Genomic DNA, 24,857 nt, shown 5'->3' with positions numbered 1-24,857 from the left:
TCTCGACTCCCACAGCCAGGACTTTATCATACTGGAGAGTAAGGGCCTGAATTCAGGTTTAGTAAACAGGGGCTTACGCACAGGACAGAATTAACCCCCCAACTTGTAATCAGGGTAAGAAATGTAAAAAAAGTATGCAGTTTCCATCCATGCAATAGGATCTGGAAGAATATCCCTGTATCCATCAAGCCACTCCAACGCTGGTCTATTTTAGGAACGAGCCGTAGACGCACATTTGCAATTACTCGTTGACTGTATCTTTGTCTTTGACATTGTCCATCACTTCACTACCTGACAGTGTCCACTGACCCACCGCCTGACTGTGTCCACCACTCCACCACCTGACAGTGTCCACCACCCTACTGCCTGACAGCATCCCCTGACCCACCGCCTGACTGTGTCCACCACTCCACCACCTGACAGTGTCCACCACACCACTGCCTGACAGCATCCACTGACCCACCGCCTGACTGTGTCCACCACTCCACCACCTGACAGTGTCCACCACCCCACTGCCTGACAGCATCCACTGACCCACCGCCTGACTGTGTCCACCACCCCACTGCCTGACAGCATCCACTGACCCACCGCCTGAATGTGTCCACCACTCCACCACCTGTCAGTGTCCACCACCCCACTGCCTGACAGCATCCACTGACCCACCGCCTGACTGTGTCCACCACTCCACCACCTGACAGTGTCCACCACCCCACCGCCTGACAGCATCCCCTGACCCACTGCCTGACTGTGTCCACCACTCCACCACCTGACAGCATCCCCTGGCCCACTGCCTGACTGTGTCCACCACTCCACCAATTGACAGTGTCCACTGCTGCACCACTTGACAATGGTCACCACTCCACCGCCTGTCTGTGTGCACCACTCCACTACCTGACAGTGTCCACCACTCCACCGCCTGACAGTGTCCACTCTCCACCGCCTGACAATGTTCACCACCCTACCACCTGACAGTGTTCACCAACCCACCTCCTGACAGTATCCATTGCCCCGCGCTGACAGTGTCCACCACTCCACCGTCTTACAGTGTCCACCACTCCACTGCCTTATAATGTCCACTACTCCACCACCTGACAGTGTCCACCACCCCATCGCCTGACAGTGTCCACCAATCCACCACCTAACAGTGTCCATCACCCCATAACCCCACTGACTGACAGTGTCCACCACTCCACCGCCTTTTGATGCAGTTTGAGATATACAAACCCCACAAACCCACAGACATAGGTATAGTTTTATCAGCATTGAAACGCAATCTTATATTTCCCTGTATACACTAGCCCACTAATAGTTTCTCTGAGCACCACTAAGCTCTTCTTCATCACTCAGGTCCGAATATGGCTTCTAACATCGCCTTTTGCAATTTAAACTCTTTCTCTACTTTTTGGGGATGCCACATGTCCTCTTCTATTGTGTTTTGTTTCGAATAATCAATCCATTGTTTGGATTAGAGACTAATTGGTTTCTTCTGTGGTCTAACCTCTAGTATAGTTAATTGATTGCGCTTAGGTGTAATCTGGGATATGAGTTTGATTTTTAAATATTTAAAGCCATAAGGAAGTCCCTTTGGAAGGGACGAAACACTTCTGCCATTCACCTGCTCTTTATGTAAAACTCATACAAATATATGTTTTTAATTTGTACGAAGCCTACCAATATGGCGGCGACCATGGATAAGGCTACTTCCTGGAAGACTACTTCCGGGATTAGACTGGAAGGAGAATTGAGCAAGTCAATAAAAATCAGGGGGAAAGAGAAGGTGGTGTAAATTAGATGTGCTTTTTAACTCAATTATCTCCTTCGTATAACCACATACTCCTAATTTGTTACCAATCCACTAAAGTTAGTGGGCCCGATTCACAGAACTAACTTAAGACAAAATCCTAAACTTACTACCATTTTGGTATTCACAGAAGGCACTTACTCATTTTGGTATTCACAGAAGGCACTTACTCATTTCGGTATTCACAGAAGTTAGGAGTCCTAACTTTAGGACTCCTAAATGCCTTCTGTGAATACCGAAAATCTTAAAATTAGGATTTTTCTCAGTTTAGTAGTAGTATAGTTAGGACTCCTAACTTTAGAACTCCTAAATGCCTTCTATGAATACCGAAAGTCTTAAAATTAGGATTTTTCTCAATTTAGTAGTAGTAAAGTTAGGACTCCTAACTTTAGGACTCCTAAATGCCTTCTGTGAATACCGAAAGCCTTAACATTCGGATTTTTCTCAGTTTAATAGTAGTATAGTTAGGACTCCTAACTTTAGGACTCCTAAATGCATTCTGTGAATACGGAAAGTCTTAAAATTAGGATTTTTCTCAATTTAGTAGTAGTAAAGTTAGGACTCCTAACTTTAGGACTCCTAAATGCCTTTTCTGAATACCGAAAGCCTTAAAATTAGGATTTTTTCTCAGTTTAGTAGTAGTAATGTTAGGAGTCCTAACTTTAGGACTCCTAAACTGAGAAAAATCCTAATTTTAAGACTTTCGGTATTCACAGAAGGCATTTAGGAGTCCTAAAGTTAGGACTCCTAACTTCTGTGAATACCGAAGTGAGTAAGTGTCTTCTGTGAATACCAAAATGAGTAAGTGCCTTCTGTGAATACGAAAATGGTAGTAAGTTTAGGATTTTGTGTTAAGTTAGTTCTGAGAATCGGGCCCCTGTATTATACCTAGGCGTAGACAGTAATGTGTGGTAAGAGACTTTGCGCTCAGTTTTACTGGACGTATTCTCATTTCAGAGGTGAAGTAGTGGTGCACGCTGAAGGCGCTTCCGTTGCTCGCGTTACCTGGTAACTCTCGATGTGGTTGAGTTGGGTCCAGTAGGTGAAGCCGAGGAAGCAGACGCCGATGAGGAGGATTATCACCAGGGAGACAGAAGTGCGAAGCCGGGAGGTCTCAGGTAGGATCCCCATCATGATACGTCAAGATCCCTAGAAATGGGGACAGAGAAGCACATAAGTCGTCAATCGAGAAAAAGGGGTCTCCAACCTTTTCTGTAACAAGAGCTACTTATGTTCCATTAAACGTACCCAGAGCTTCTAATACTAGTGATGTAAAAGTGGGCACCCCATCGAAGAGTGTCAGCAGTGATCACACTGGTGCATTTGGCAGGTTTTTCAGCAGTAATGTAAAAAAGGTTTTGACAACTGAAATATTACATGGATAGCACATACAAACCATCTCTGCAATCCCCCTGGCACCAAGGTATAACAAGCATTTGCAATGCAATAGGTCTCGCATTATAAAAGTGTGAGCAGTTGGCATTGCTAATAATAATGCAACATTAGCTATTGGCATTGTAAATGATAATGACATTTATTTATGTGTTTGTTTTATAAAATAGATAAAAATGCATTGTCATGAACAATGCTAATAGCTTAAACTTTTGCAAATGCAAGACCTATTGCACTTGTTTCAGTACTGAAGGTTTTTTTAAAGTTTTAGTCACTACTCAAAATGAAATCCAGTTTATCAGCGTTGCCAGTGCTCCTTTATGTTTAATGCCATAAATGAAACAGTGTTCTAAGCAGATTGCTAAATAGCATCTCCAGCCCCGATCACAATGTCTCACTTCATGCTGGACAGTGGGCACCCTGTTTTCATGCAGCGCCAAGTCGGGGTGAACTAATGCACAGGCTGAAGTCTGTCAGCCTCCGAGGCTCAAAGCATTCCTTGCAACAGTCCGCTGTGTCAAGGTATTGCCATGTGTACAGCACACACTCTGCAACAGCAACTGGTTTCAAAGTTGAGGGTGACTTCCTAAACTTTCCCGAGGTGTTCATCGTGTTTGGTGACAGCCTATTTATGCTGACAGCCCAAAAAACTGTTTGTGGTTGTGTGTTGTGTGTGTGTGTGGTTGTGTGTGTGTGGTTGTGTGTGTGTGGTTGTGTGTGTGTTTGAGGTTGTGTTTAAGATTGTGTGTGTGGTTGTGTGTGTGTGTGTGTGTGTGTGGTTGTGTGTGTGTGTGGTTGGGTGTGTGTGTGTGGTTGGGTGTGGGTGTGTGGTTGGATGTGGGGTTGTGTGTGGTTGTGTGTGTGGTTGTGTGTGTGGTTGTGTGTGTGGTTGTATGTGTGGTTGTATGTGTGGTTGTATGTGTGGTTGTGTGTGTGTGGTTGGTTGTGGTTGGTTGTGGTTGGTTGTGTGTCTTGACCTTATTCTGGAGGACCATACTATGGTTAAGTGTTTCGTGGCAGCTAAAGATCTGGTAACTTACACAAACATTATGGGATGTAATACTTAAGAAATTGCACTATTTTTACCAGACCTCTGCAGAATGGAAAGTAAATAGGACTGGGAACTTGGTGTGGTGAGATGATAGCACCAGCCAAAAGGGCATAAGTAGAAATTATGCCTATTTGACTTGTCACTTATGCAGATTTTTGGGACTGGTGATATTTCAAGAGTATTTAAAGTGCCACATGATCTTTTTCCATAGTTAATAGCAAAAATGATCAATAGGTGAGGTGTCACAGTAGATTTTAACCGCAGATGCACCCCAAATGGTGACATGCATGTTTAGCCTAGATGTACCTAAAAGACTTTATAAGACTAGAAAAGAGCTTTTAAGAGCTCAGACCTATCTAGAGGGTGTGGTAAAGCCAAGTGTACTCTTCATTGCATTGGGTTCTAGGTGGCGTAGGCATTTGTATTTGTTTGTCGTTTGTTGGAGTAAGGTGTTGAGATGTAGTGTCTGCAAGCCAAGTAGATGTGTGTATGAGCTAGTTGCCACAATATGCTATGCATTGCTTTCTATACGGATTTAAAGTGTGCCAGTGTATGAATGACTTGCAGAAGTATATTAAGTATGCAGAAGTAGGATTCAGTGCGGGGTGCAGTGAGTGTGTGTGTGTCAGTGTGCTATGGACAGTGCTTCAGATGTGTCAGTCTGATGGTTCAAGAGAACGAACAGTGGGGCTCGTGGTGTGTTGGTTTCACAACGGTAGTTTCTTAGAAATCTGATTTGGGTGCTACACAAATGTGTATCTGTTTATTTTGTTAATAAATAACAGCAATTAGTGCTACTCCGGAGCACTATATGTAGAGCTTCCTTGCGGCCATTTCAGACATCTTAACACATGGATACATTTTCAAAAGTAATGGGGAGAGCACGCATATAATGTGTTTATTCACAAGCAGTGAAGGCTACAGAATTCGCACAGGCCTCCTTTATTGCCATAATCACTCTTCCTTATCAGCCCTATCAGTGCCCACATGCAACAGTCAGACGTTTAGGCTCATGTTTCAGAGAAATTCTTGCAGCTGAAAACAGAGTACACATCTAGCATTTGATTGAAATGGCTCCCGTGAAACATCCATGGAGAGGGCTACAACAATAAAACCTGGTAGAGAGCTTTATCTAATGACCAGACTGGACTTGTATTAATTTTATTTTCAGCTATGAGGCATGTCTGTGGCCTGTTATCTTGGTGCCAAGTCTGATTCCGGGGCGAAGTGCACGCAATTTCTGTGGAAAAACGGCGCCCCCTTTAAATCGGCTGCTCTGTGCTGTGGACTGAGGGAAGAGCTGGATGTGCTGAGCTGGGAGTGAGCGGAGAGTGTTTCCAAGGGTCGGTGATCGGGACTGGCCAGAAACAGAACCGTTCTTGTAATTTGAAGTGCGCCCGAGTTTTTATTTATAAAGCTTCATATAGCGCTGGCGAGACCCGTGGGTATCAGAGCGCTTTGCAAACAAATAAAAGAGGGTGCGAAATGAAAGCACAAGGACAGACGAAAACTCAAGCAAATGTTACACTTGAAATGTACTCGCGCTGCCTTTCACCATCACATTTCACTAACTACGAAAGAGAAGAAAACAAAACAAGTGCATAACAAGCAATGGCCGAATGTGAAAGTAATTAGGCCTAATAAATAATTTGACTCAGGTATGGACACTGCATTAAAACATTGGAAGAAACGTCCATTATAGCACCTTAACTAGCTCAGAACAAAACATTCTTAAGTCACACGCCGTGCATTCTTTCCATTAGGAAAAGCCCTCTCCCCGGTCTCCCCCTGAAAGAAGGAAACACGCAGGAAGATCGGCAAGAATGTGAAAAGAAAAGCATCAGAGAGATCATCTTCCTCAACTCACAAACCAACAAATAAATAAGCTGCGAGGGGTTAGGGACGGAAAGCGATGCTATTCTGAAATGTCCAGGCTGCAGGAAAGCAAGGCTCCACTTGCAAAATAAAAAAAATGAACAAGTCACTCTCTGCATAGGTAACCACCTTTCCACTCCAATAATGATTTATTTTATACTCAATACCACTGGACACCCAGGATCCCAGCAGAAACACATGCATTTCCATGTGAAGAGACTATCGAGATTACTCCTTTCAGATATGCAATGTGAGCTGCAAAAACGGGGGAGGCTAACATTTGTAAAAGTCACTTACCTCTTGCTACGACAAAACTCAAATACTGAATAAAAAGAAAAGGCCAGGGCTAACGCTCACCGGGCTAGGAGGAAATCAAGAAGCAATGAGATCTAGCCAATTTGAAAAAAAAATTAAGTCCACAAAAAATGTTGGGTAACATGGATTAAAGTGTTTTGTTTTTTTAAACGAGGTTTGCTGTGTCACAGCGTTAAAAAAATCAAAAAACTTTAATATGCCTCACTGCACAAGAGCACACGTATGCCTGCCGCCTACACAATTGCACAACTCGGAGGACACATGGGGAGAAGAAACGGGTGGGCGGTAGGAATAAGAAAGATGGGGTTGGTTTAGAGCACACGTATGCCTGCCGCCTACACAATTGCACAACTCGGAGGGCACATGGGGAGAAGAAACGGGTGGGCTCTCAGTTTAATGTGCCTGAATCTTCAGAGATGTGTCCGTTTCAGTCGGAGGCTGGGAGTATGTGCGCGGTGGCGAATGCGTTTATTATTTATTTGTATGCAGATAGAGAGAGCCATACGAGTAGGAGCTTTCAGTGACACCTCGATTAAGTGGCCCCTTCATCACGTCCTGTTGCCTGTCTATTGTACAGAAATCAATAAAATGCAATGAGCCATATTTATTATTTACCGGTTACCTTTTCTCAAAATAAACGAGTTTTTCATAAATCTCTCAGAAAAAGCAAAAAATTAGTATAGCAAAAGTTATCTTGCATGGAATGCTCAGTATTCGATTTTAGATTCAAGTTTTGGTTCAGTGCAGTAACGTTTATTTATTTACTCTTAATCAGTACTTTTACTAAGAGTTAAAAACTTCTATGTGAGTGAATGCCAGGGAGTAGAGCGATGACGTACACAGTAGTGATTTTTGTAAACCAGGAAACGGGTGGGCGGTAGGAATAAGAAAGATGGGGTTGGTTTAAAAGAGAGAAAAAAAACAGTTAGGAGTAAAACAAACAGCAAAGGACAGTTGAAGGCGGCTACGGAGGAAGCAAGCAACGGAGGGAAAAAAATGACTGGGTGGGGTCCGTTGATCGCGATCAAACATCAAAGCGGCCGAGCGGCCGAGCGGCCGCGAAAGTGAAAGAAAACGAGTGCTTTCAGGCTGCCAAATGGTGCGCGCGCCCGGCACACATGCACTGTATTTGGAGGCCTGAAAGCACTCGTTTGCACTTCCAAAACTCGCTTACTATAAGTCTCGCCAGAGCAGCGCTAAAGCGCTGTCTCAGGCGAGACCTAAAAATGAGCAATAAATCTCTCCAACTCAAATAATAGCTTTAATCACATTTTGAAAATTCAACTATTTTTCTATAGACATCAGCTTATGAGTTGGGAAAATACACACATTTGCGTCTCAAATACATTTGTTTTCATATTGGTATAAATATAATAATTCAACCAAGCAAAAGCTTAGATAGTCGTAGACTGGGCTGCCCACAGGAGAGCTACTCACGGGTAGCTGGAGAGTTACTGGCAGCTCAAGAGTTACTCACTGGAGACACCTGACGTCAGTGGCATAGGTAGGAAGCACTTACTCACACTAGAAGGGTCTGATAGTGGCCTTAACCCACCCAACAAAATGTACTGCTCCAATATGAATAAACACACACTATGTACGAGGGTGGAGAGGGAAAAAAGGGAAGAAAAGAGAACAATGGGGTATGTTCACATCATCTTTATACTTGTACTCTGCCCCTCTCTCCCTACATCTTTAGCGCTCATTGTCTCCTAAAAAACACCTCGGCTTCTCCTCCTTGGGGGAGTTGTAACCCACACTGAGTGGTTCCCAGTGTGAGGAGGGAGCCCTTTGATGAAGCATGTCACCTTTGGCTGAGTGAGGGTTCTTGTCCTAACAGAACAGTGCTCCCCAACATACCCCTTTGTGCTCTATTTTCCTCCCATAGGTAGGATACATCCACCCTATATTACCAGAGCCTGACCCTCTGACCTCTTGCAACCTCCGTACAATCCGTTCAACCCACACCCAAAGGAGCAGAGTCACTAAAGTTCAGAAACAAAGTTTGAAATTTGCCCCCCTGGGGTTATTTCTACATTTGGAGCAAGTTCCGGACTTTTTAGCAATTTGCAATGTTGCAGGGGGAGTCAATGAAATAAACGACAGTTGTAAATTTCCCTGAGCGCTGAAATTTGCACTTATTGCAGCATAGAGGGTTGTTAAAGGTGTTCTGTCCTGTACACGTACATTGAAATCAAATGCTCATATTTTTTACTATGGTCGAAATAGTTCTCTCTCTATAAAAACCTCTTTCTCTATGATTCCCCCCCCCCCCCCCCCGGGGTGTGCCTGTCCCATTTCCAGGGGAAGGAAACAGGAAGAAATATTTTCCTCTGAGAAGGAAACCACCTGTGAATCCTTGGGAAACGCCCACAAACCTACCGGTTTGTGCTGTAACCAACCTTTGCTCTTGGACCCACCTAGAAACACCCACAAACTCTCCACCAATCTCAGATCTGTGAGTATGGAAGTCCCACTCTGCCAAAGGAGGGGTGTGGGGGGTAGATAGTAAAGGGATAAGAGAGATAGCGAGAAACAGGTTTTCATTTTCTAGATCCCCAGCACAGGGTAATTGTTCACCTGAGTGAGTAGTGGGCGCCCTGCACTCTGTACCCAGTAGGGCATCTGTGCACAGGTTAGGTGGGTGTAATTCACAGGGTTTTGCTACGTGGAACTTTGCGAAGTTACAAAAAACTCCACGAAGTTTCGCTAAGTTCCGCAAGAGGCGGAGTGCAGTGCAAACTGCAGTTTGTGCTGGTATTCCTTCTGCTCGGGTAGAAATTCTACCCGAGCCGCAGCTCGCGCTCACGAACTTACCGTTCGTGCTCGCAAACTTACTGTTCGCGATCACGAGTGGGGAAAAAACTCCACTGCACATCGCGAAGCGGAGTTTTCTGCACTTCACGAGCTCTGTGGAGTGCGAAGTGCAGAGAACTCTGCAAACTCCGTGAACGTAGCGAAGTTTACCGCCCAGGCCTCCACAGGTACACAACAGGGCTGTGCTCCTTGGTAAAAGCAAGAAGTGGGACAGGGCTTAAAACTGACCCCTCTCTAGGGGGCACCTGCAAAGACTGACAGGTGTCTGGGTGTTTCTATCAAAGGTCTTCGCTTTCTTCAAGGCACAGGTTAATGGGAAGCACTGAGGGGACACACACTGCTGCAGTGCACACTGGAGGAAAGCGCAAACAGCTGCAGTTGTGCTGTGCTGCCAGGGCACACTGGAAGAATGCGCAACCTGCTGCAGTCCTGCTGTGCTGCCAGGGCACACTGGAGGAATGCGCAAGCAGCTGCAGTCCTGCTCTGCTGCCAGGGCACACTGGAGGAATATACAAGTTGCTGCAGTCCTGCTGTGCTGCCAGGGCACACTGGAGGAATGCACAAGCTGCTCCAGTCCTGCTGTGCTTCCAGGGCACACTGGGGGAATGCACAAGCTGCTCCAGTCCTGCTGTGCTTCCAGGGCACACTGGGGGAATGCACAAGCTGCTCCAGTCCTGCTGTGCTTCCAGGGCACACTGGGGGAATGCACAAGCTGCTCCAGTCCTGCTGTGCTTCCAGGGCCCACTGGGGGAATGCACAAGCTGCTCCAGTCCTGCTGTGCTTCCAGGGCACACTGGGGGAATGCACAAGCTGCTCCAGTCCTGCTGTGCTGCCAGGGCACACTGGAGGAATGCACAAGCTGCTCCAGTCCTGCTGTGCTTCCAGGGCACACTGGAGAAATGCACAAGCTGCTCCAGTCCTGAGGTGCTTCCAGGGCACAGTGGGGGAATGCACACGCTGCTGCAGTCCTGCTGTGCTGCCAGGGCACACTGGAGAAATGCACAAGCTGCTCCAGTCCTGAGGTGCTTCCAGGGCACAGTGGGGGAATGCTCAAGCTGCTCCAGTCCTGCTGTGCTTCCAGGGCACACTGGAGAAATGCACAAGCTGCTCCAGTCCTGAGGTGCTTCCAGGGCACAGTGGGGGAATGCACACGCTGCTGCAGTCCTGCTGTGCTGCCAGGGCACACTGGGGGAATGCTCAAGCTGATCCAGTCCTGCTGTGCTACCAGGGCACATTAGAGGAATGCACAAGCTGCTCCAGTCCTGCTGTGCTTCTAGCGCACACTGGGGGAATGCACACACTGCTGCAGTCCTGGTGTGCTGCCAGGGCTCACTGGGGGAATGCTCAAGCTGCTGCAGTCTTGCTGTGCTGCCAGGGCACACACTGCAGGATTGCACACGTGGCTGACATCTGGCAGGGCTGCCAGGGCACCACTAAAGAGCCATAACAATCTCTCGGATCCAGAGCACCTGCATGTTCATGGTTCTGCTGTTCGTGTTCCGACTTGAGGTCTTTACGTTTGGAGGTCGGTTTATTCCCTTCATTTGAACACTTATTGGCCCTGTGGTATTGCCCTCCATCTTGTGGGTGCCAGCCCTCCTGGCCTCGTTAGGTATCTTCTCCAAAATGGTCTCTCTTGTTGATCCATGAGAACAAAGGAGGGACTCCCACGAACCGCCGCACTGGATGAGCAAATGCGGCAGCCATCTTGGAACGGTTTTGGTCAGTCACCAGTCTGGGACTGCTCTTCTATACTTGTCAGCTGACTCACCTCTGGTGGCCAATAGTACCTCCTTTTTGGTCCTGATCTGTTTGTCCTCTACCCTCCTGGGTTTCTGCTTAATTTGTAAGGCCTCCCATAAGCCTCCCCACTGGATTTGCTAATACGGCGGCCATCTGCCTGCCCGGAGAGCTGCCTTCGCCCAGAGTTTTGATCCAGGTCACGGTTAATGTCAGTGCCCATCACTGTGATCCACTAGGTAACACTCATTTCCACACTGGATTCTATACTCTGGTGGCAGGGTTGGCCCCGTTAATGGTCCCTTGCCCACTCCTCCACAGGAGTCAAGCTAGCCTTCCATCCCACCGGAATGATGTATTATAAGTGAATTGGACCAGAGTCCTAGGCCGTGCGTTCCTAGTCGCCTTCTTGACCACACTCCTTTTGGATTATTTTCACTCGATTTCCAGAATATGCGGCCTCCTCTTATTATACTTCTTTGCGCTTTCGCTACCCTAGTGGCCCCTTTTTCTACCCCCCAATTCCCTTATTGCCCTAGCATGGCTTCCATTCGAATTAAGTCTGGGGTTAACTGCTTCAAAGTCATTTATCCCCCTAATCTGTACAAAGCAGCAGCAAAACGGTTCAAGCATAACACCATTGAAAAATTTCCAGATTCCCTCTTTGTTGACCAATTCCATAATGGGGTCTAGGGAAGCTCAAAAATTACTTCATTTTTTTCACTCACGACATCTCTTCCTGGTCCACTAGCTTCTTCAATTCCTTCAACGTCTCCTCCTCCTCTTCTATTCCGCATGGGTAGCGGGTAAAGATTTCCCCCTCCGCATGCTTTAATGGTTCTCTCACCATTACACTTTATAACAATGGCACTGTCATGATTCAAGCGACAGACTCCTGTCTCTCTCTCTCTTTGACCACCTCTTCCACTTCCTTCGTCCCACCCATGCGACTACGATCTCCCTCGATTCTTCTTCTAACTCCTTTCCTTTTCCCTTTCTCCCCCCCTGACCTTCCCTATATTCCATCAGGCCGCTGTCCAGGGAGACACAGGTCTATCCTTTGTCCCCCCTTCTCTTGATCCCTCCTCTCCCATTCTTCCCCCTTCCCAATTTGATCTTCCCCCTATCTTGTCTGCCTTACCTCCGGCTTCCACTCCCCCTCCCCACCCTGCATCTTTCCAATATTCCAATGCCATCTCCCGCCCCTAAACCCCCTAATCCTACCCATTTCCCCCCTACTTAATCCACCATTCTTACAACCTGGTCTACTGATCAACTTTCCTTACGTTCCCCCTTTCTTCCCCCTTCTCCTCATCCCTTTCCGCTCTTCCCCTTCCCTTGTACCCTAAATTCTTCTCTTACACCTCCCATCTCTCTACAACCTCCCCTTCCTCCTCCTATGCTTCACATCCCTGTCTCCCCTCTCGGTAATTCCGTCCTCTTCCCTCCCTCTGACCTTACAGTCCCATACTCCTCCCCCAATTACCATCTAGCCCAATCTCCCCCCCTCTGCCTGGTGCCTGTCCCCCTACATTCACCTTTCATAGCCTACGGTACCTGTCCAGCACCTTCTCCTCTCTTCTACCCATACCTCTTGCCTTCCTTTGACCCCCCTCCTCCCGCCCTCCCTCTCTACTTCTCAACTGTCTCCTCTTACTTATGATCTCTACTCTTCCCCTCTGCTCAACACCAGTAAAAATACTACTGTAACACCATTCACTCCTTTCTACCACCATCTTTCCCCACCTTCTACCCTTGCACCCCAATACCCCCCACGTTCCCCCACCGCTCCCTGTCCTCCCTCGCCTACTGCACTCCCTCCCTTAACCATCGAGCCACCCAACACTCCGTACTCAGCCCTCCTCTCCCTGGAAAATAAACTTGATTCTCTCATCTCTTCCATTTCCCAGCTTGAAGCGTCCATCTTACTTTTAAGTGCCAAGATATCTGCCTTCCCTAGGAGTTCCTCGCTCCCGCGCCCCAATAAAGTCAACCACAGTCTGTCCTCCGCAGACATCGCCAACTTACTGGCTAGCTACAAGACTACCAACGTCACTCCCCCCCCAACTTTCCTCTCCTAATAATTCTACTCAAGTCACTATTCAGACCATCTCTTCTGTCAGAACTAACCAGCCTTCTTCGTCTTCCCTGGCACCCTCATACAAGAATCTTATCCCTATCTACTTTAACAGCCCAAACACCCCCATCACCAAAACAGTTGCGTCAGAGCTGCACTGTTTGCTCCACAACTGCAGATCTGCAATCAAACACAAACTGGAAATGTATTACACTATCACCCACTACAATCTCGAAATGCTCTTCTTCACAGAGACCTGGTTTAACGACTCCTCTCATACTTTGTTTGATCTTCTGATACCTACTGACTACTCTAGCCTCAGAAATGTCAGAACAGACGACATTGGGGGAGGTGTCGCTATCATCTTCAGAAACTCCCTTCAAATTAAAGCCTTTCCTACCACCTTCTTCCATACATTCGAATGCCTATCCCTAGACCACTTCCTCATTCCCTTCCGTTTTCACTTATCGCTCGTTATAACTCTCGGCCAACCTAAAAGGGGTTCTACCTGGTCCCGCAACACTAAAAACATTGATCTTGACACTCTGTGTGATTCTATATGCGTTCACTTCCTAGACTAGACCCTAACGTGGATGTCAACGATCTCACCTCCAATTGCCTCTCAGACCTAGCAGTCGAAATCGATAATGTCGCTCCACTCCAAAGCAAAAGGAAACGACTCACCCCCTCAGCACCTTGGTTCAATAAAGCTCTCTATGATGAAAGGATGAACCTTAGAATCTTAGAGAAACATTGGAGACAATCTCCATCCACCTCCAATCTCTCTCTTTTACGTTCAGCAAGATCCATATACCACAACCACATCTTCCATGAAAAAGCATCACATTTCAGATCCCTCCTCGACTCAGCCAAAAAAAGACCCCAAAAACTTTTTGACCTCATCAAAAACCCAAACTGCTCTCCCTAAACCATCAAGCCTGAGGATTCTTCAAAGAAAGCAGCAGAATTCGCTATATTCTTTGATGAAAAGGTCAAATCACTGGTAGATCAGGTCACCCACCCCACCCCCATTGAGGAGCGAAAATCCTTAATCACTTGGCAGAACTTTGCCTCCATCTCGGAAGATGACCTCCTCAAATGCATCCTCGAAACCAAACCCTCCAACCATTCTTCTGACCCCGTCCCTAGTGTCATCGCCATTGATTTCTACACCCATATTATGGACAGTAATCTCCTCGACGTGTTCCAGTCTGGCTTCATTCAAAATTGTAGCACTGAAACAGCCCTGCTGCAAGTGATTGATGATGCGCTGCATATACTCGATTCTGGGGAATCGTGTCTTCTGATTCTTCTTGACCTCTCTGCAGCCTTTGACACTGTCAATCACAACACCCTCCTCAACACTCTTCAACAGAGAATGGGATTGGATGGCACAGTGCTTAAATGGTTTGCCTCATTCCTCTCGGACAGATCCCAAATGATCAAGATAGCGAACAGTCTTTTGTCTCCATTGGTGGTAGGTCAAGGCGTCCCTGAAGGTTCTATCCTTGCACCCACTTTGTTAAATCTCTATCTGGAACCATTAGGGAACCTCCAAAGTAAATCTGGGATCCACTTCCATCTCTATGCCGATGACACTCAAATCTACCTCAAAGTATCTTCCGCACACGATCTCTCACTACTCAACTCTACTCTCAACTCTATTTACAACTGGATGTTAGTTCACCAACTCATTTTCAATCCCTCCAAAACTGAATTCTTCTTCCTATCTACCTCTCTATCCCCTCCACCTGTTCAATCCTGGATGGATCAGCTGAATTTACTGAACAATAAACCCATCATTGTCGACAGCCCTAAATCCTTCGGTGTCATACTTGACAAAAGACTCAACCTAATCTCCCACATCAACCCCATCGCTAAGAACGCATGTTACCAGCTGCGCCTTCTGTGGGGGATTTGTCAGTTCTTCCCAGAGAAAGACCTAAAAACCTTGGTCCAATCGCTAGTTCTCTCTAGACTGGATTTTTGCAATTCTTTTCTGACTGGCGTACCCAAATCTCACCCGTCCCCCATCAAATCCGTCTTCCATTCAGCAGCTCGCTTCATTTCAGGGTCCAAACGAAGTGACCACATCATCATCATCAAAGCTTTATTTCGATAAAAAACATATCATAAAAGCATACAAATTTGTTATGAAAAATAAAGTAACTGGAATTAAAAAGGAAAACAAATAAAAGGAATATAATTACAAAGGGAGCAATCATAAAATGAGGGATACATTGCTACACCAAACATTACTACCCCCCAAAAAGACAAACGACAGTCTAAAAAACAGTCATGAAAATACATTTTAAAAAGAAGAAATATCATATCAGCAAGTGTAGAGACCTAAATCTAATAATCCATGACCAGCCAAGAAATTTGGCTACGCCACATGCCATAAGTGGACTGGTATCTGACTGTAAAATTCTAAGGGCAACACGATAGTTCGCAGTGCCTAGCTGCCTACAGACGGGACTGAGCCATCTTGCACGAGGGTTTTTGTAGGCAGGGCACTCGAACAAAAGGTGCGCTATAGTTTCAACCTCCCCATTGCAACATGGGCAGTTTGCAATAGTTTGATGGAGGGGTTTCCATTTGCTGGAAAACTCGCGAGTAGGGAGTGTGCCAAACCTAAACTGGGTATAGAGTGTCCTATCTCTAGGTTTCTGGATGAAATCAAAATAGTGCTCCAGCCTAACCACCTGTTTATGTAAATAGAAGTCCCCAGTCAAGCTACCTAAATTGGGAGTACTATACTCCAGGTTGTCAATCCAAGTCCAATAGGCCTTCTTAAGATCGACCTTGCTCAAATGTTTTTCAAGCTCCCAAATTTCTCTTAGACCCATTGAGCAGAAAGCTTTTTTAATATTGGACAACCACCCAATCCTATATGAGCCCGTCAAGCTTATCACTTCTTTTAGGCCATCAACATATTTAGATTGCTCAGGGGTACGGCATAAACGGGCCCAAAAGAGCAAGGGGCGTAGTCTAGCAAGATCCCTAAATGAGCGCCTGCCCATATCGCTCATCAGGGGCTTAAGGGGAGTACCCCTTGGGAGCGAGACCAAGTCCCTGAGGAATTTATTTTCAGATCTAGAAATTTCGTCGACATTGTCGAAGCCCCAAAGTTCGGCACCATAAAGTGCCGAACTAACAGCTTTGGCAGCATAAATCACAAGGGGAGGAGCAATGGGCCTGCTCTGCGAAGAGCGATGTTCCTTCCCAATTGCTCCCGTGACCCGCTTATGATTAAGAAGCATTTTGTCAATGTGGGGTCTCCAACTTAGTCTATCTGAAATTCTAATTCCTAGATAATCAAAAGTATTGACAAGCTCTAGCGGAACACCATCCAGCGTAGAAGTTATTTTAAGGGATCTACGGGGGTTAAACGAGAGAAGTTTGGTTTCTCGAAGTATTAATGGTCAAGCCTCTCAAACTACAGAACAACTTAAACCTATCCAAAAGTTTTTGCAACCCTGCCGGTGTTTTAGAAATTAACAAGGTGTCGTCGGCAAAAAGTAATGCAGGAACTTTATCACCCGCCAGGGTCGGGGCATCAGCTGGAGTTTCCCGCAGGAAGCTTACCACCCCATTCACATACAAAGAGAATAGGGTGGGGGCCATAACACAGCCCTGGCGGACTCCCCTATTGACGGGGATTTTATCCGTTTTCTGTTCTTGAGAACCCCACCTCACCCGGGCATTATTGCCCAAAAGATCTCGGATAGGCAGCTGAAGACCCATTTCATTCAAGACCTGCCACAGGCGATCGCGGGGGACTAGGTCAAAGGCGGTCTTTAAATCTATGCATGCCAAATAAAGACTGCCCTTGCCAATCAAGACCACCTTCCAATATAAAAGAAGGAGCCTAAAAACCTGGTCAGTAGTACCCGTATTTGCTCTAAAACCCGCTTGGTAGTCTGATAGAATATTATTATCGCTGGCCCATGACAGGATTCTCTCTAACAAGACCCTGCCAACTATCTTCTGGCCAACATCAATAAGACTGATGGGACGGTAGCTGGCAGGGTCTCCCCTAATTCCCTTCTTAAATATTGGGATCACCTCCGCCCCCTTCCATGATTCTGGGATGGGGGATCCTTTAAGAAGAGCGTTAAGCAAGATGGTAAAATACCCGGCCCACTCTTGGGGATCAGCTCGAAACAGATCACCAGGAAGGCCATCTGGTCCGGAAGCCCTGGCTAAAGCTATTTTATTAAAAGCAGCCAAAACTTCAGATTCCACAAAAGGATCAAATGCCTCCATAAGAGAGGATGAGATAAAAGAACCAGAGAAGACTCCTGAGCTATGAGCGACATCCCCAGAATAAAGTTTTTTTAAATGGTCGTACCACTCCTGGTTCGTAATATGATTGGGAATTATATCAGAGTCCTGGCCTTTGGTCTTCCTGAACAATTTCCAAAAGGCATTCCCATCTTTGGCCAGACTAGCAGCTTTTAAATCTAACCAAAAGGATTCTTCCCAGGCCCGCTTAGCTCTTAAAACTGTCTTTTTATAGTCCTTCCTAGCGCTCTGGACCAAGTGGCAATTTCGTTTTTTAACAGCAGCTATCAGGGTACATTTATTTTGTCTACACGCCGAGTTATACCATAAACATGAGACTTTAAGGGACTTATTGAAGTTACTAGAGGTTGGTGATGCCACAAAAAAAGAACCCATTGACTCAACTGTCTCCAGATAGATATTCCCAATATTACGGGGACCACCCACGACGCTACATACTGTGTGCAGTTCCTTGGTTTTAGCCAGCAGGACATTTTTTATAGCATTCAGTTTTTGAGCATCACAGACAATTTTCGGCCATTTCAGATACCTCCTGCAGTTAGAAGGAACTACCTCTTTTGAAGACATGATGCGATCAGAACAAAAATGAGAGAAATCAGAAGACCATGGATTCTTCATAGACAAACATAGAGAATTATGATCACTTTCAGTGGCAGGAACTATGACAGATCCACTAAATATCTCCATAATCTACGATCAATTAGGATATAATCGATTCGAGATGGGCATGATACTCTATTGAAGGTGTTAGCACCAGGGGTATCAGAAGGCATTCTGCCGTTAGCAGCTCTTAGGCCAAATTCAAGTGAGTGTTAGAGCATTCAATTGGATGGCCTGCTGCGTCCACTTCTTGATTGGCGGTAAAGTGAGGGATGGAATGCCCCACCTGGTATCCTCAACCTCTGTCTCTAGCAGATCTTCTGATGCCAAAGGTTCGAAGGTGCAGTTCATATCCCCCGCCACCAAAATTAATGAGTCAGGCGGACAGGAGGTAAGTTCGTCACCCAGAGCTGTAACAAGTGGCGACTTCTGACCACCCTTCGTACCTCTGACATAAACATTAAAAAGCTCGATGACAGGACCCCCTCTAGACCCTGTCAATCTTAGCCGCATCAAATCCAAAGATGTACTCTCAAGATGTTTTACTCTACAATTAAGGTTAATACTAACCCAGACAATGAGGCCCCCCGAAGGCCGGCCACGGCCAATAGAAGTTGCTGGTAAGAAAAAACAAGTAAAGCCGGATTTATATAATGGCACAAGGCTCCAGGTCTCCTGAAAATTACATATATCGTGTTCCTCAATATAATTATTCCAGTCTGGCAACAACAATTTATTACATAAACCCGCAATATTCCATGAGATTATATTAAGATTTGACGTGGAGAGCGTTAAGATGTCATCAACATGATCAGACATTTCACGAGGTAAAGAATCACTACATCCATCACCATTATCCTCACAGATAGTGCGGGGTATGACTATGTTGTTATGGGGTTGAGCTAATGGGATAACAATATTAGAATTCGCAGCTAAAGATACAGAGGTAAGTCAATCATCGTTGTCTAGAGTAGATTGGCCCTCTTTCAATGGATCTGGTTCAAAGCCCCTCGATGTTAGTGGTTCAACAAGAGGAAAACGCCTAAACTGAATAGGCGAGGAACCTGGAGAAGAAGTTCTAAATTCCAGTGCCAAGAAACCCTCAGCCAATGGGTGACTGGCCAAGGTAAGTTTGATAGTATCAGTAGAATTATCTTCAGATCTATACCTTTCGGCTCTAACTATATCCTCCCTTATTAAAGACTGGCAGCCCCTAACGTGGCGAATCCAATGTGTAACCTTGTTTATAAGAGAACTTTCATCTTCGCTTCCCGTGGGAATAGGAACACGAACCATGAATACAGTAGGCTGCTTGGGGACAATAGGGATCTGGTTCTTAAGGAAGGGAAAGGAGGAAGAAGGCTCAGAAGTGTCACTAGATAGTTTAAGCGGTCTGGACAAATTTGTCGTGCTAGAAGACAGAGTAGGCTTCATAATTGGTTTGGGGGGTAAACCCTCGAGTTACCTATATGCCTTGAGTCTTTCTTACCATTGCTAGACGAAATAACAGAGGGGAACTCTTTGCCAGCGTGATTTGGAAGTAAGAAGTGAGATTGTAAAGATGGTGTCGGAGGAGGTAGAGAATGGCCCCCTAAACTGGGATCAGAAGTATTCAATTTTTTTTTTTTTTACAATAGTCAGCAATTCTAGGATCAGTAACTTCATCTCGCCAACTTCTTGCCTAAGGGAAGCAATAATTTCCATAACATCAGATGCTGCCCTTCCACCCACATCAGGGAGCTTCCCCACCACACCCCTGAAAGCCGTAGCTCGTGGATCTAAATCCTTAACTTGTTCAGACTCATCTGGTACATCAAGAGTATCAAGAGCATCAGCCAAAACACTACGACTAATGGTTCAAGGGGTATGTGATTATTACCATCTAAAATTGTAATAGGGACAGGAGAAGCTACCTAGGGGGACATCACATTTTCACACATATCTTCATTACTAGAGGCTGGATGGCGGGATGGCAATTTACAAAACATTTGCGGAATTGTCACTGAACGGAGTGGACTTTTGCTCAAACATACGCCAGTAGCTACATTATTCAACAACGGGTGTTGAGCAGAATCAAGAATCACTTCACAGTCATCAACCAATGACTCAATACGGTCCATTGTCCCAGTAGAAGTTTGTTTTTTAGTAGGCTTCCTTGCCTTTTTCCTTTTGGCAGCCCCACCGATGTTACTAGGGGCTCCACCAGATGCCTCTGGCGATTTCCTTTTTCCCATTATAAACAACCACTCTTAAAAAGGACAATACAACACCCGCCACCAAGAACAGGGTCTATCACAAGACCTCACTGGTAACTGGACTGTATGGATACAATGGCCCTCACGTACAACAATAAAGTACCTCTCTCTGTGGTCGTATACGGCTACGGATGATAAGCACAAAGCACACTTGAAAGAGGTGTGGCCCAGTCCAGCCTCAAACAGCCCCTGACGGCCACAGATGGCCCGCCCTTGTCCCGGGCTTATCCCGAGGTGTCCCGGCGCGTCCCGCGGGACGAGGATCCAACCAGTCCTTTATGCGCCTCCTGGCGCTACCAGATGGCGTTTGCAGTGTCCTCGCCAGGGGATGACGGGAAATGTAGTGCCAAGGAGAGCGGCGGAGCCAAGCCCGGCCCGGAGTTCTGCACCAAGCAGAAAGCAGAGAGCAGGAAGCAGCTGCAGGTGAACCAGGGGTCCAGGGATCGTGGGTAAAAACTAGGTGGAGTCCAACCCGGCCCAGGAGAACGGCGGAGCAAAGCCCGGCCAGCAGCACTACCCCCAGGAAAAGTAAAAGAATCGCGAAGGACTCAGCACCAACCAGTCCTTTATGCACCTCCTGGCGCTACCAGATGGCGTTTGCGGAGTCCTCGCCAGGGGATGACAGGAAATGTAGTGCCAATGAGAGCGGCGGAGCCAAGCCCGGCCCGGAGTTCTGCGCCAAGCAGAAAGCAGAGAGCAGGAAGCAGCTGCAGGTGAGCCAGGGGTCCAGGGATCGCGGGTAAAAACTAGGCGGAGTCCAACCCGGCCCAGGAGAACGGCGGAGCAAAGCCCGGCCAGCAGCACAACCCCCAGGAAAAGTAAAAGAATCGACCACATCCCTCTTATCCTGTCTTCTCTGCGATGGCTTCCCATCGAGGCAAGATCTATTTACAAAACGGCCTGCATCACCCACAAAGCCTTGCACACTTCCTCCTCTCGTTACCTGGTGAATAAACTGAAAATGTGTGGAGGCTCGAGACCTTCTCGGAATGCGACAAAGTTTCTGCTTGAACACCCCTCCTTCAAAAGGGAAAGATCGATGGCTCAATCGTTCTCAGGTAATGCGGTGAGAATCTGGAACTCGCTTCCGCCATTGCTCCGTGCCACCTCCTCTACCCGGATCTTCAAAGCTGACCTCAAATCTCTTCTCTTCCAAAAACACTTTCAGAACTAATACCTTCATTCTCAGACCCCTCCAGGAAGTTCGTTCATCACTGTAAATGTGTAATACTTTTTCTTGTACATTCCTCACCCTTGCTTGCTGTGTTTGATATTGTGTTCTTGCCTTCTATGGTTTTATCCTACCTCTTCTAGTCGCCTGTTTATTTTTGTAACGTTCTTTTTTGTAACATTTCTCTCATGTAACGTAACTGGTTCTATTATACAGCGCTCTGACACCTTCTGGAAAAGTCCGCGCTATATAAAAATGCATTTAAAAAATAAAAGATAAGATAAAGTACGAGAAGGAACGGTGCTATATCAACGCCTCTGCAGACATCCACTCTGTGGTACCACCAGAAGAGGGCACCGAAGTACAACAAATGGCCTTCAAAAGAGGCCTAGAGCTAGTGTACCCTAAAACAATCTGTGTGCTGCTGCTGAGTGTGAAAACTCACGCTGCTGCTAAGAACACAGCGACACTGGGGTCGCAGAACACTACAGGCGTGCAGCTGTAGGGTCAGAGTGCATGTGTGATGTAGGAAGGTGGAATCTGACTATATGGTTGCCCCCATTTTTTTCCTGGTGTTTTGCTGGTTTATGACTTAGTTGGACTGGGATCCTGCTATTCAGGGCCCCAGTCTATCTGCTTTCTCTGTAAAATGGTTTGCATGTACATTAGGTACATATCTAATTGGATTTTGGAGTGCCTTATAAGCCCCTAGTACATGGTATACTATGTACCTAGGGCATAGTTACCTCAGAGGCCTACCAGGGGCTGAAGCATGTATTATGCCACCCCTGGGAAGCACTCCGAAATGGCACCACAGGTCGGCTACTGCAGCCTGGGTAAGGTGGTGCTTGCACCCCTTACAGTGGTATAGCCTACCTATACCCACATATATATACAGACACATATAAACCTATAAGTCACTCCTATGGCAGGCCTTGACAATCCTGAAGGCAAAGTGCTTGGTTTTGTGTGAGAGGGAGCCCAAGCATGAGCTGAGCCCCTCTGCAGCTTTCAGAAATACTTCCTTATGGCTGTTCTGTGATACAGCCATACCATACACTCTTAAGTGCATTATAACCTCGCGGTAAATGCTAACTTTGGAATGGCTGCATCGAAACATGTCGTGTTTGGTGTCAAACATCTTGGAATACTATCCCCCCGCCAGTTCTGGCGGCGGGGGTAGCATTCCACCCCTCTAGAGGGAGAGACATGTTCACACTGGTCAAACCCGGTAGGACTTTCCTGAGCCCTGGCATCAAAAATGGATGCCTCTGCCACAGACACGGGTCTGGCCTCCTGCTGCTGCCTGAAACTCCGGCAGGGAAGGCCTGGACAATAGGTTTCCTGTCGAAGGGAGGTGTCACCACCTCCCCAGACAGGCAGATGTGTATTGGGGCTGGGCGGGAGCACTCTCTGGTGCTTTGAAGTCCTGCACTGGGGGCACACTTGGTGTCCCTGTGCATAATCCAGTTCAAACCGGTTGCAGGGGCTACCTGCCCCTGCTCTGCTGCGAAACTGGACAAAGGAAATGGGTGTAACCATCCCTCTTTCCAAACCCTCCCATAGGTGGGTCCCTAGAGTATGTCCAACCCCCAAACTTAGTATAAGTATGGGAACCCAGTCCATGTGACTTTAGATTACCCTGGACGAAACTCTGCAACATATATCTTGGACCTTTGACTTTCTACTTCGACTAGAAGATGGAAGAAATCTCCCTTGGGGTCAAGGAGTGACTCCCCTGCTTGGCAGGCACCAAAGAAGCAACTGACCGGTCTGCATCGCTGAAGCTCCCGCCGGACGCCGAAGTCTTTGCATCACCAGAGGTAGATTTCCAGACTTCCCCGAGGCTACCCTGAGTCCACAGCAAAGCTGAAGCCCGTGGCTATCGTGGGTGACGTGGAACCGTGACCCCTGGTCACCATGAACTTTTGCAGCAACACTATCTTCTGGGACTTCCTTGAAGTTGTGCTTTGGGCTCCGAGTAGTCCCAGCCTTGAGCACCGCCTGCACCAAACATTGCTGACCTCCACTCCACGAGTGACCCGTGGGCCAGTTTCAAGTGCGACCGCTCGAGGCTCCTTCGCAATCACTAGCCGTTGGCTAGCTGGTCCCCACGAAGGCAACTCCTCTTCTACTTGGGCTTTCCTGGTTGCACCAGATCTGCCCTGACTTACCCTTACTGGGTGAGTCCCTCAGACCTTGCTGGTCTGCACCGCAGTCCTTTCTCTGAATTCCAGTGACTTGCCGATGCCAAGGCTTGTTGGGTCCATTCTGGTCGCCGACACCGCAGCACTCGACAGACTTTGTGGGGCAGCTAGAATCCAGCTCGTGGACTTCGTCGATGCCTCCTGGACACCTCCTGGACCTCGTGGCTGAATTGGTCCATCCTGCCCTTGGTCACTGGCTAGTGACCCAGACTCTGTCCCCTCTGCTTTCAGGTTCCTTCCATCCTAGATCCAGGCTTGGATCTCTCCTGACACTGCTCCTCTTCACGGCAGCAGCAGTTCTTTGCAGGCTCCCATTGCAATCAACGACGCAACCCGACACCAAAAGACACCTATGCACCCGGCTTCCCTGGGTGAGGTAACTCGAGTACTCCGGTGCTCCCTAAAACTTCTTAAGTCCAAAAGGGTTTGGTCCTGACCCGATTCTAAGTGTCCCTAATCTTTAAATTTCCAACCGCGACATTGCCCATAGAAGCTAACGGAAACCCGCGGTTGTGTTTACACACTGCACACAGTCCCCGTGGGTCCCCTGTGTCACTACCTTGGGTGGTTCCTTGGGGTCCCAGCGATTCTAGAGGCTTTAGGCCTTGTGTCTAGTTCAGTCGTGGTTCTTATACCACTTTATTGGTATATGGTTTGGTACGCCCCTAGGGCCCAAACGTGTATTGGTGCAATTACTGTTGATTGCTAACTTGTAAATTAAGTACTTAGAACTCCAGTCTCATAAAGAGACTAGAGGGGTGTGTTTTATCTTAAATACATATATTTTAAACATATACCTGGTGTGGTTGTCCTTTCATTTGATCATTAAAGAGATTATAGACTGGTAAAACAAGCTGCTTTACATTCCTTCAAAACTTAGCCTGAAGGCTGCTCTCCATAGCTACCACCAGGATAGCTTTCAATAAAGGTTGTCTTTAACCAATTCACCATAAGGGGTTGTTTGGACTGATACAAGGTGCCCACTATAACTAGTGGACAGCATATATCAGGCCACCTTCTCACATTGGTGTGCAGCGTGTGGGATTCCAGCTTGCTATTGTTTTACCAGATAATCTCAATTGAATTGATCAACTGAAAACCACTAAAGGTACCTTAGGTACATATAATATCAAGTTTAGCTACAGTAAGTTCTACTGAACTTGGAGTTGTGTGTTAAGGGATAGCACACCCTTTCTACAACTCAAGAGAGTTTAGTAGGCCACACTAGTGTAGGTAGTGCAATACACC

The 24,857-nt window shown here is 46.8% G+C and overlaps 1 protein-coding gene across 4 annotated transcripts in view; it reads right to left on the bottom strand.

The window, feature by feature from the left end:
* LOC146839585 (uncharacterized) overlaps positions 1 to 24,857 on the bottom strand; it is a 241,904-nt gene that overhangs the window by 129,385 nt on the left and 87,662 nt on the right. For all 4 annotated transcript variants that reach the window (XM_085651660.1, XM_085651663.1, XM_085651662.1 and 1 more), the window contains exon 2: positions 2,807 to 2,950. In XM_085651660.1, the coding sequence (XP_085507786.1) occupies positions 2,807 to 2,935 (129 nt within the window). In that variant the 5' untranslated portion in view covers positions 2,936 to 2,950. The remainder of the gene's footprint in view (positions 1 to 2,806; positions 2,951 to 24,857) is intronic.

This window comes from Triturus cristatus, chromosome 4_1 (genome assembly GCF_964204655.1).
Source record: "Triturus cristatus chromosome 4_1, aTriCri1.1, whole genome shotgun sequence".
Taxonomy (NCBI): Eukaryota; Metazoa; Chordata; class Amphibia; order Caudata; family Salamandridae; genus Triturus; species Triturus cristatus.
Note: the sequence above shows the minus strand (reverse complement) of the source record. Positions and strands in the feature narration are given on the sequence as shown.